This window comes from Eptesicus fuscus, chromosome 14 (genome assembly GCF_027574615.1).
Source record: "Eptesicus fuscus isolate TK198812 chromosome 14, DD_ASM_mEF_20220401, whole genome shotgun sequence".
Taxonomy (NCBI): Eukaryota; Metazoa; Chordata; class Mammalia; order Chiroptera; family Vespertilionidae; genus Eptesicus; species Eptesicus fuscus.
Window position 1 is genome coordinate 42,058,333 of NC_072486.1, and position 12,723 is coordinate 42,071,055.

General features: G+C 41.9%; 1 protein-coding gene across 1 annotated transcript in view; it reads left to right on the forward strand.

Moving 5' to 3' along the window:
* Nucleotides 1–1,276: 1,276 nt before the first annotated feature.
* PRKAR2B (protein kinase cAMP-dependent type II regulatory subunit beta) overlaps nucleotides 1,277–12,723 on the forward strand; it is a 70,728-nt gene continuing 59,281 nt past the window's right edge. Inside the window, exon 1 of the mRNA XM_008150020.3 lies at nucleotides 1,277–1,799. Coding sequence (XP_008148242.1) covers nucleotides 1,484–1,799 — 316 coding nt within the window. The 5' untranslated portion in view covers nucleotides 1,277–1,483. The remainder of the gene's footprint in view (nucleotides 1,800–12,723) is intronic.

A 12,723-nucleotide genomic window follows, 5' to 3' on the forward strand; every position in this document is an offset into this window, starting at 1 on the left:
TGATGCACACTGACCACCAGAGGACAGACGCTCAACGCAGGAGCTGCCCCCAGCCCACAGGCCCCAGGCCAGCCAAGGCGGGTGCCAGCAGCCACCTCCCCTCCCCCATCACCTCACTGGTCGCCCTACAGATCGGCCCTGATTGCCAGCCAGGTCTAGGGACCCTACCCATGCAGGAATTTCGTGCACGAGGCCTCTAGTTTACAATATGATGGTCATTGTGGAAAATGAACTATGTGTTTTTAAATAGCATTTAACTGGTAAAAGACAATTGTGTAATTCAACATTTGCAGAACTAGCCTCATTTCAAAATCAAGATTTCTACTTTGAAAACACACATCTCTAACTCTATTCTCCTTATATTGAAGCATTCTCATTTTGGGAGATACCATTCAAAATCAGTCAAGGCCTAAGGGAAAGTCTTAAAATGAGCAATAAGAGTCTAGTCAAGCAAAGTTTTCCTTGCTTTAGGACCATCTGTCCTAACTATGACATTTTATTCTAGTTTCTGCACCATCGTATTTGAAGGGTATGAACTAACTTTGATAAGTGCCTCACAATAAATGGTGCATTTGTTTCAATAAATAGTAGTAAATGAATAGGGTGGAAAATGGAATAGTATCATGAAAGCAAAACATAATAAGACAAAATGGATGGAGAAAGACTGAATAAAATGTGGTGGGGGGGAAAAAGAAGGTGTAACAAAGATGGGGGTGGGGGAAATATTTCTTTGTCCACCAGAGAACCAGTACCACTCTATGACTTTAAACAAAAGACATTACCAACACTTATCAATGCAACTAGATTCTCGGAAGAAAATAAAACGCCGCCACCGAGGCGGAGACTGAAGTTTCCGGGCAAACCGCGTAGCACCAGCTCTGCGTGGGCGCCCGCGGTGAGCTCCGCGTGGGAATTTGGCCCTGCGGCCCGCCCGCTCCGGGGCGCGCGGACAGGTGGACGGCGAGGCGCCGCTGGTTGGAGTGGGAGGGACGGGCACCACCCCGGGGAGCGCCGGGTGGGGGACCCACGCCTCGGCCGCGCGCCCAGAGCAGGGTTTCCAGCAAACCCGCCCGCGCCTGCCAGCGTCCGCAGCCCCGAAGCCGCCCGACTGGTGGACGCGCGGCGCCCGCCGGCGGGGTTGCCATGGTTTCCGGGGGTCACGTGGGCGCTCTCGGGAGCTCCCGGCTGCGCGCCGAGGAGGGCCGGGGGCGGGGCGGCCGGGGCGGGGGAGAGGAGCGGCGGCGGCGGGAGCGGGAGGAGCCGGAGATGCTGCCAGCCCTCCTCGGGCCGCGCTCGCTCAGCTGCCGCCGCTGCACCGAGGAGACGCGCGCCGGGCCAGCCGGGCCGCCGGGCCCACTGCGCCGCGCCTGCAGCCGGTAGCGCCTCCGGCACCGTCCGCGCTCGCTCGGCGGCCGCAGGGCCGGAGGCCTGTCCGGGGAGGGGGCGAGGGCGGCGCGCAGGCGCCCGCCGCCCGTCAGGCAGGATGAGCATCGAGATCCCGGCGGGGCTGACGGAGCTGCTGCAGGGCTTCACGGTGGAGGTGCTGAGGCACCAGCCCCCGGACCTGCTGGAGTTCGCGCTGCAGCACTTCACGCGCCTGCAGCAGGAGAACGAGCGCAAAGGCTCCGCGCGCTCCGGCCATGAGGGCAAAGCCTGGGCGGACGCGGGCGCCGCCGCCGGGGGCGGCACCCCCAGCAAGGGCGTCAACTTCGCCGAGGAGCCCATGCACACCGACTCCGAGAACGGGGAGCCGGAGGAGGAGGAGGAGGAGGCCGCCGCGGATACGGTGGCGTTCAACGGTGAGGACCGCGACCCCTGGCGCGCCCCCTCTCCCTCCCTCCCGCCTCCCTCCCCTGTGCTCCGACTCCGCAGCTTTCAGCACCCACCGCTGCCCGCCTTCTCCACCTTCCTTCCCATCTCGCCCACCCCCTCAGCATCCATTTCTGTCTTTCCCCTTCGCCCACCTTGCTACTCCGCTCTCCTGTCATGCCTTTCCCCTCCGTCCCCTCCTCCGGAGGTGGGGGCTGAAAGCTACGAATTCTCTGCCCGCCTGCCCCCCTCTGGTCCCGGGCTGAGAGACCGAGGACGGCCGGTTTGGGGTGGGCATCTATCTGCAAGGCAACTTTCACGGTGCTTGGAGGACGGGTACCCTTATGCATAAAGGAGACGGGTCCGCTCAGCGTCCTCTTTCAGCCCTTGTGTTCATTCATGGAGTGTGTCCAGAGCGAAAGGCGAGGGGTGTTCAATGGAATCGGCTTTATTGTCAGGGGAGCACATTCTCTGAAAGGAGCGTGAAATTGGAGAACAAAAATGTATGGTAATAGCTTTGACATTGTTGGAAACAGAGTAATCTATTATTTTCCAATTTGCCAATACCGAAGCGTTGTGTTAATATTGGACACACCACAAAGGATCCCTTTTTAGCCTGGGACACTCCGGGTCTGTGGAATGAGGAAACCGGCTAATAGGTTGGGTCTTTGTATAAAACAAATATTGAATGATTCGGTGCCTTAGGAAAAAAAAAAAGTGTGTGGAAACACGGTAGGAAGTTTTTGGGAGCTTGTTAAGTTGTCTTCAGAATGGAAAGCCAATGAGTAATTTGTAAGGACTGTGCCAGGCATTGAGTCTAGAAAGAATGAATGGGAAAGAAAAAGGAATTTTCTCAAGTAGCTGCTCCTGTCAAGTGCCACCCCTCCTGCTTACAACCCTCTTTTCCTAACACACACACACACACACACACACACATTTGCAATCTCCTGCCTGTGTTTACACAAACGCCTCATACCCACCTTCATGGCATCCCAAGCTGAAACAACATGGTGAGCACTGTGCAGGGGTTTCTCTTTGTGGTGGAAGGCAGACGTGCGTCCGGCATCGCACCAGCTTGTATTTATTTACGCTGCTTGTGGTGTGTGCCTGCAGCACATCTCAGGTAATGAAAACATGTTCAAGTGTAATTTTCTTGTGTCTGTACCTAGGAAGGTGTTTCTTGTCTTTGCAAAATTGTTGAAATATATTATAAAATGAATATATCTTGAGCTTGTTCAAAACAGTCACTGAAATCCCTGGAAATTAGTGCTTTGTGAAGATAAAGGGAAAGATTGTTACTTAAAAAAATTTTTTTTAATCAGTTTTAATTGTTCTTTTTGCACAAGAATTTAATCAAACGCTTTATTTACCAGGAACAAGAAAAGGATAAAAGAATACATATTATAAACAGATGCGAAGGAGAAGCCATTAGTGGGTGACACAAAGGGCAGAGAGGCATCTCATACTTTTTTTATGCTTCCAGCGCACACATGCACACATGTGTCCATACATATGCACATGCACACACACAAAGGAAAAAGGGTCTAGTTTCCAAGGTTGGAGGAAATTAGGAACCAAGGCATTTGTTAAAGAACCTGTATATGGCCAATACAGTATGTTGTTAATATAACTAAAATATTTTGTTTGTGTAATGCTTTTGAAGTACTTGGCATTGATGATTTCATTTTTTCCTTACAGTAATGTATGTTATACACAGAGCAGATTCCATTTCTATTTTGGAATGAAAAAAATTGCCTATTAACTTCTAAACAGCAGGAATCATTTTATATGGTTTTGTATTCTCCAATGAGCCTTTATTGTAAAAAGTACTCAGTGTGAGTTTTAATACATACTTGTTAACCAATTGCCCTTTTTAACCCCAGACCTAACCCTGAGGACTTAAAACCTTTGATTGCAACCAAATACAATTTGATCATTATCCAACACACACACACACACACACACACACACACACACACCATCAGAAACTTCAGCAATGGTACTTCCCTCTACTAGGTGCAGTAGAAAATATCTAATATTTTCTATTATACTCAGTTCTCTCTTTTTTTTTTTTAAAGTAAATTGTTTTGAGACCTGGAGTCTATAAACAATTACAGGTGCCCTGGCCAGGTGGCTTAGTTGATTAGAGTGTCATCCCATGCACCAAAAGGGTTGTGGGCTCGATTCCTGGTCAGGGCACATATCTAGGTTGTGGGTTTGATCCCCAGCCAGGGTGCGTACAGGAGGCAACCGATTGATGTTTCTCTTTCTCTCTCTCCCCCGTCCCCTTCCTCTCTCTCTAAAATCAATTTCTAAAAAAGCACACACACATATCCTTAGGTAATGATTTAAAAATAATAATAATTACAGGTTACTAAGGGACTGGCAAACTTTTTTGTAAAGGTTCAAGCAGTAAATACTTTAGACTTTGTGAGCAACATTTGGTCTCTATCACATTCTTCTTCTTTTCATGTTATTTTATTTCTGTGAATCCTCACCTGAGGATATTCTTTCCATTGCTTTTCAGAGAGTGAAAGGGAGAGGGCAGGGGAGAAAGAGACACACTTCGATTGGCCCACATGTGCCCCGGGGGTGGGGAGTGAACCCGCAACCCAGGTACATGCCCTTGACCAGGAATTGAACCCTTGACGTTCTAACCACTTAGAACACAGGCCAGGCATATTCTTTTTTTTTTTTTTAAACAACCCTTTGAACACATATTGCCTCTGGAGGTTGGTCACGGACCAAGGCCATAGTGTGCCAACTTCTGATCAGAGAGGGGGGAAAAAGTCAAAGTAGTGCCATTGGGAAACAAAGCGGAGTGAGCCTGTCAATTTCATGTCTAGGTCCAAAACAGTGCCAAAATATATATTTTTAAAAATACTGGATAATTCTACTAGCATGGTAAAGAATAAGTGCTAGAAGGTAAGTCTTAATTTACTATGACACACACACAAGACCAGCTGGATCAGTAATTCTTAAATTTTAGTATGCATCTCAAGGAAGTTTGATTCAGAAGTCAGTATTACCAGGTACCGTTCTTAGAGAGCTTTCTTGGGCTGGGACATGGGATCCCCCTGCCCCCCACAGACATGCCTGATCTTTCTGATATTCATAGTTCCCTGACCACACTTTGAGAAACATTGATCAGCAAACAGTGGTGATGATAATATCTTTCTCATATTAACAGTTAAAAAATAGCTGCCATTTATTGACATTCAGTGTGTAGTAGGCACTAGCTAAATGCTGCAACTCATTATCCCAGCCTTAGACGAAAGATAAGACTGTCACTTGCCCAGTATTTCACAGCTAGTATGCTGCAAAACCAGGATGGGAACACAGGTAGACTTGGCTCCATCCCTGTACTGTTAACTCAGCTTTTATCTCTGTAAGGGGGTGGGGCTGGCATCATCTGAGCTTTTTTTTTTTTTTTTTTTTTTTTAATGTCAAGCTCTACCTTAATGTGGTTTATCTTTAAAGCTCCGAAAAATTAACTCATCCATGGTCACACACAGAGGGCTAGTAAGTAGCAGAGCCTGGTTTCTTACATCTCTCTGATCCAAGCCTATTGGAGTTATTCCTAAATTAAATTTATACCATAGGTTAACTCACAGGTCAGGTTTTCCTGGTTATTTTTCCACTAATGGTGATAAAATTGCATTGATTGGTCCATCTCCATTCTCATGAATCGCTTTAGGAATGGGCAAATAGGCAAGTTCTTGACCGTGAAACTGGTACCCATTGACTCCCATAGGGCAGTGGTCGGCACACTCATTAGTCAACAGAGCCACATATCAACAGTACAACGATTGAAATTTCTTTTGAGAGCCACATTTTTTAAACTTAAACTTCTTCTAACGCCACTTCTTCAAAATAGACTCGCCCAGGCCGTGTTATTTTGTGGAAGAGCCACACTCAAGGGGCCAAAGAGCCGCATGTGGCTCGCGAGCCGCAGTTTGCCGACCACGGCCAAAGGGGATCAAGCATATGACAATGACCTCTCAGTGTGGAGGTTGACTCAAACAAGCCAGTGTGTCTGTTGGCATGGACATCGATGGCACCGGGTCAAACAGAGGGTGAAGGTGGTCTTTACTTTTCCGCTGGTCGCTTTCCCATACCGCTCCAATTTTGTTCTAATTTTATCACTTCTAATTTCTATTTTCAGTTTGCTATCAATTCTGTTTAAAAGGACAATTTTAGGTGTTAGAATAATAGCATATGGAGATCCCCCTTTTAGGGAACTGTTGGAGTCCTAAAAAAAAAGCTATAATGGAGACTCTGCCTCCCTCTGTCCCAGTGTAGAAAGTGAGTAGAGCTTGACCTGTCACTTCTGAAAGGGTAGTGTCCCCAGACTTAGAATTTATTAGAAGGGCTTTGAGCTTACAGGCCAAAGAGTTGGATTAGCATCAGTTTGTAGAGGAATCTATGGTAATTACAGGTTCCCCCCATCCGAAAGTAGAGTGTTCCTATGAAATCTTTTGAAAAGTGAAGAAGCAATTACAGTTGAGCCTGGAACAACAGGAAGGGGGGGCGGTTAGGGGTGCCAACCTCCCATGCAGTCGGAAATCCATGTATAATTTTTGAGTACCTCCCCAGAACTTAACTACGGATAGCCTTCTGTTGAAGGGGAGTGTTATAAATGTGTGTGTTATAAACTGGTAACATAAACAGTTTATAACACACACATTTTGTATTTTATGTGTGTTATATACTGTATCCTTACAATAAAATAAGCTACAGAAAAGAAATTTATTAAGGAAATCATAAGGAAGAGAAAATACTTTTACAGTACTTATGGGGGGGAAAATCTGCATAGAAGTAGACTCACGCAATTTAAACCTGTGGTGTTCAAGAGTTAACTGTACCATTAATTTATATGGAAAATGTGTTGACCCAAAAAATAACCTACCAAATCATGCCAAATAGCACATAAAACATAAAATAACACTAACATATAATGAAAGCAGTGCTACTCTTGCTACTCAGCGTGTGCACTACCTCTATAATGGCTTGCTGAACTGTTTTTGCTTTTTTTTCATAAAAACAAAAATCCTCTTTGTATTTTTTTCAGTTAGTGAAAACAGGTATGAACTAAATGCAGGTGTTTTGTAAAAGCAAAGTGGCGTTAACATGAACTTTTGAAAAGAAGAGAATACCTGTAGTGGTTTTATATAGGCATCATTGTAAGATATTGTGTTGCTCAATAATTTCTTTTTTTAAAAATATATTTTATTGATTTTTTACAGAGAGGAAGGGAGAGGGATAGAGAGTTAGAAACATCGATGAGAGAGAAATATCAATCAGCTGCCTCCTGTACACCTCCCACTGGGGATGTGCCCGCAACCAAGGTACATGTCCTTGACCGGAATCGAACCTGGAACCCTTCAGTCCGCAGGCCGACGCTCTATCCACTGAGCCAAACCGGTTAGGGCTGCTCAATAATTTCTTCAGTGAAATTGCTGAAATCATAAAAATTAAATAAAATTTGAAAATACTTTAATAAATTGACAAGTGGCCAGAACATAATGAATAATATATGGGTATATGAAAAGCAATCAACCTGGAAGAAAACTAAACAAATATAAGATATGGAAGTAATTTCCTATATCATGGAAGAAAAAGAGCTAGAATTCAAAGTGGATACACAAGCAAAAAAAATATAGAACCATACCTAAGAAGCAAAGTATATGAATAGAATTTTACCATGTAAAACCTATGACTCTGACCTATGTCAAATATTTGTTGGAGAATCTTATTTTTAATTTTTTATGGTTTAAGGGATCCTCAGAATCATGCAAAATATTGGAAAGTTGGAGCTTGTGGTGGTGGTGGTTGTGGAGGAGGGAGACTAAGAAAACATTTATTATGAGAAGTCATGGTTGAAGGCGAGTTGAGAAGAATGGTCATGTGTCCGAAAAAGTTTTCTTAGATGATTATGAGCAAATACCTGTTAGATACAGACTTAGAAGAACTAAAGCTTCGTTGTAACCTGAAGAATAAAAGCCAAATTCATCTGTTGAAATGGTTTATGTGGTCTTCTTAAAATGAGCTGATGGCAAAGCAGTAAGGACAGTAGACAGATTGACTTCCCAAGAATCTGCCGTGGAAATATTCTTAACCGTGCTCATACTAGGAGTAAGAAGCATGTTTATTTGTTGAGTTCATGGCCTAACTGGTAGCAGGAAATTGTAGAGAGCAATCATAGCTCTAAATAATTGTTGCTTTGGCTGATTTATTAGCTTCACTTCTCTGTGCCCTTATATAAGAACTTGCTCTCTCTGTGGTGACTAGAGATTATTAAAAGACAAAGCAACCAATCATCAGCTCTTGCCTCCTGCTACATGTAGCTGCCAACATACGACTAAAGAAATTTTAGTAGTTGTAGTTACCTTAAGCAACTAACTGAAAGTTAAAATATCTTACATCATCAACCTCTTAAATACATTTAACTGGTTTGAAAAATGTTCATGAAAGTCAGCTTTTTTGGATTAGCTTTCAATTCAGGCAACATTTATTTTCTTTTATGTATGAAGTGCTGTGCTAGGCATGTTGACATGTTATTTTACTAATAGTACTTACCTCATAAAGTTGTTACAAGGATAAATAGATTAATATTTGTAAGGCTCGTAAGGCTCATAGCAAACATTTCAGTTCACACAGCAAACATTGGTTGCATGTTAAACAAATTATCTCATTAACATGAAATCTTACAGAAGTGTAAGCTTTTCTTGCAGAACAGCAATTTGGTGGAAATTAATCTGGCATTTGCACTTTTTAGAAAGATGAAGAAGGAAATGAGTTTATGTGCAGTTCTACTTAGGATTTAATGTACAGTTATGTTGCACAGTTAAAAAACCCACATCCTTGCAACTCATAATTTGTAGCTAAGAGCCTGGGATTTTGTATGAATGAGACTTAATTGTCTTTGGCTGTTAGAAATTTATGTGGCAGTTTTAAATCCTTCTGAAATAGATTACATCATTCATGACAAATGGCTAAAATATTGAAGCCATTATTTTACTTATGAGCATAAAACAATAATATTAGAGATTTAAAAATATTTTTAGCTATAGATGGTAATTGTGATTTTCAGAGTAGATAGTTAAGACCATTTTCAATTGATTGTAGGGAGAGAAGGGGAGAGAGAGAAGAGAGAGAGAGAGAGAGAGAGAGAGAGAGAGAAGAAAAGAAAAAAAGAAACCTCAGTGTGAGAGAAAAACATTGATCAGCTGCCTCCTATACGCGCCCTGACCGGGATCAAACTCGCAACCTGGGTATGTGCCCTGACCAGGAATCAAACCCGCCACCTTTTGGTGTATGGAATGACACTCCAACCAACTGAGCCACACTGGCCAGGGCAAGAACATTATTAATCCTGCTATTAGTATTAAGTTAATTGCTTTAGTATTGATACTAGAAAATCAAAGGACTTAAAACTGCCCTTTCTCAAACTCTTATCCATCTTTTATTTTAGGCTTTAGGAAAAGGGAGGAGTGAGGTAAAGGGAGAAAGGCAAGGAGAGGGAGGGATGGAGGAACTAGAAGAGAGAGAGGGAAGAAGAGTGAGGAGTAAAATCAGTTAGGACTTGTGAAGGGTTCTTTGAGTGAATTATACTCTGTCTGAAGACAGGGCGTGGAATGAAAACACCTAAACAAAAATTGAAGCATTGGGTGCTGGCATGTGTCTACTTAAGAATCAAACTGTGTAGCCATTACTTAATGTGATAGTTACAAGCTTTCCATTTGAGGTTGCACATAAAGTAATGGACTATGTCTGGGTGGGACTGGAGTAAATATTTAATGATTATTTATTATTGCAAATCTCATTTCATAGATCTCAGTAAATTTCCAGCTTTCAAGATTTTGTTCATAATTGTGTCAAACAACAAATGTGTTTCTTTTTAAACTGTAAATACTAGCAAGAGACCGTGGAATTGATCAATGAGGAGTTTATTTGTATCCCATTAAATAATTTAATAAGAGTAGCAGCAATAGAGAAGGCCTGTGGTGGAAGGTGGGATTGATAAACTATTTGAGACTGAAGAGTTCAGTTAAGGAGATTGAGTAACTGACTGCAGGGTCTACTTTTTTAGTGTCTAGAGTCACATGATCCCAGAAAGGGGCTGAGACCTGAAGAAGGAATATGTGAAAGTTGGAAGGTAGGATGCCATGCTGATTCACTCATTGACTCACTGCAGAAATTTTTGAGAGTCAATGCCTCTTTTTTTTTTTAAGAAAAAAATTATTATTCTCTTAAGCTTTCCATCTTTAGACTTCTAAAGAATCAGAGTTTTTGTTAGAGACTGTCTCATAGATAGTATATGTAATCTATTTTATTTAACAGGTAGAGCAGCTGGGAGCCAGAGAAGTTTCTCATTCAAATTTAGTTGGTTTTGGGTTTCTTCTACATAGAACTGTCACTTATACTTTGACTGCTATTTATATTAACTTATATGTTTCAAATTATTTCTGCCTTCCATCAAGGTGATAAATAAGGTTTAAAAGACTAGGCCAGCGATTTTCAACCGGTGTGCCGTAAGAATTTTTAAAACATGCAATACCTGACTATTTAGTCAGGGGCACTGACCTCTTTTTCCTTAAATTGTCAAAAAAATAACAACATCCACACAATAGCCATCCAGTGTGAAAGAATCAAAATTTATACCCTTTTTTTTTTTTTCAGGTCGGCCAAAAATATGTTCTTTTGGTGTGCCATAGAATTTTAGTAATTAATTTTATGTGTGTCATGAGATGAAAAAGCTTGAAAATTACTGGGCGAGGCTAATAAGAAGTACTTTTGTACTTTTGCCTTCAGAATTAACTTTTTTCTCTCATTGATTTTTTAATTGCAGTGAAATCTCATATTAGGCTTTATTTTTGTATTGCTTAAGAAGAGACAATTGAAAAGAAAAAGAATGCAGAGATTTTTCTGAGTTGGATGAATTATTGTCATCGTGCTCTTGGCCCTGTTCTTATTGTCCTTCCACTCATCCATGCCATTAAGGTATGGTTGGGATAGTCCCACAACCCTATAGAAAAATCTCAGTATGATGCTAATCATTATCTTTATTTTATGGGGGGCTAGTTTTGTGTTTCAGAAATTCAAAATGACTCAAACTGTTCCATTATGTAATTATTTTGTGGAAAGAATTTGATATAAAATTTGTAGGTCATGGCTTACATGAAAACAAAACAATCTTTAAAAAAATCAGATATATAAACACAGTTGGTGTAACATTTATAAATGTTTTAGTGATAGCCTCTGCCATGTGTAGCTTAATATGTTTGGAAACTAAAATAAAATTCATTCCAGTTGCTGCTGTTTTAAAATGTTTCTGTGATTTTAAAAAAAGACAAAAGGTCAAAATATAAACACATGTTCCACATAAAAGTGGAGCCAAGAAGATATACTGTATACAGTTATTCCTGTATCCGTTTGGCTAGGGACTGACATTGTTTAGTTTACATTAGCTGTTCCAAGACAAAATAGTTCATGGCAGTGATATTGAGGGGATTTTTTTGGATTAAAAAGAAGGAAAAAAACTTGCATTTGTTTAAGTATATTTCAGACCCAAAAAGCATCATTCCAAAAGATTATCTAAATTAAAACATGACTCAGCTGTTTCATTTCAGTTACTATAGAAAGCTAAAGTTTGTTAAATGATATTTTTAAATTTAATAATTGCTAACATTTTGGCTGCTTAACTACCAGACATTGAAAAAAGCTGCTTATACATCTTTAGCCCTCCCCAAAGTAAGCGGTGGAGTCAGGATTTGAACCCGACAGTCTGAGTTCAGAGCCTCTCTCCTTAACCATGGTACATATACTTCATTTTCAGTAATTCTTACAGCAGTAACGTGGTTGAAAAGAACCACATATGAAAAATTAAGCTACCTACTTTTCCTTCTAGAAATGTGCAGTCTAGTCCAGCATTGATCTGTCCCATTTACAATTTTTCTGTCTATTCCATTCAAATTAGCACTTCGTATGCTTTAAAAACTCAATCAAAACTGATTATGTACCCTCATTAGCAAAATGCAAAGAACCTGGGTACATAGGCTTGTCTTGCTGGTAAGGAGTTCACCTTCTTGTGACCTACTTAAATTTCCCATGTTACTGCTTCTGCTTATATGAGCCTCATGCCAAATCCAAAACTGGTATGTTGCCATGAACCTGCTTCTACCACCGTGAGTGCAGGCTGCCTTCCTCCCTTTATTGTGTGAATCCTGCCCACCCCTCCAGGCTCACTGGCTCTTGGGAGCCCTCCCGTTTTCCTCTCGCTCCAGCACAGACCGCCCCTTTCTTTAAAATTCAGATGAACACATCTGCCTGCTTACCAACCACCTTTCCTATGTTCTTCGGGAGCCTAAGGACAATTTTGTCTTAAACTGAATGTGTTATCTTCTGCCGCAGTTGTAATTCATTCTTGTACACACATATCTCACCACCACCACCACCACCACCCCTGCCACAGTCCACTAATTTGATAAACATAATCAGTTAAAGCCTCTTTCCTCTGCCTCATACTTCTTAAACCTGTTGTTTAAGGAAAACAAACAAACATATTGCTTTTAGTTGCTGAAATTTTAGAGTAATGACAGCCCACCAGAAGGTCGAGGGTTCGGTTCCCAGTCAGGCACATACCTAGGTTGCCTGGGCATGTGTGGGAAGCAGCTGATCATTGTTTCTCTCTCTCTCTCTCTCTGTCTCTCTCGCTCGCTCTCGCTCTCATACACACACACTTCCTTCCTATCTAAAAAAGAAAAAGAAAGTGATGACAAAAAGTTAGAAACAGAGGAAACTTAAAAAAAATTGTCTTCACTTTGGCATGGACTCTGGGTTTGAATTCTGGCTCTGACGTTTATAACATGTGGAATCTTGAGCAAGTTACTTTACCATTTGTGCCTGAATTTC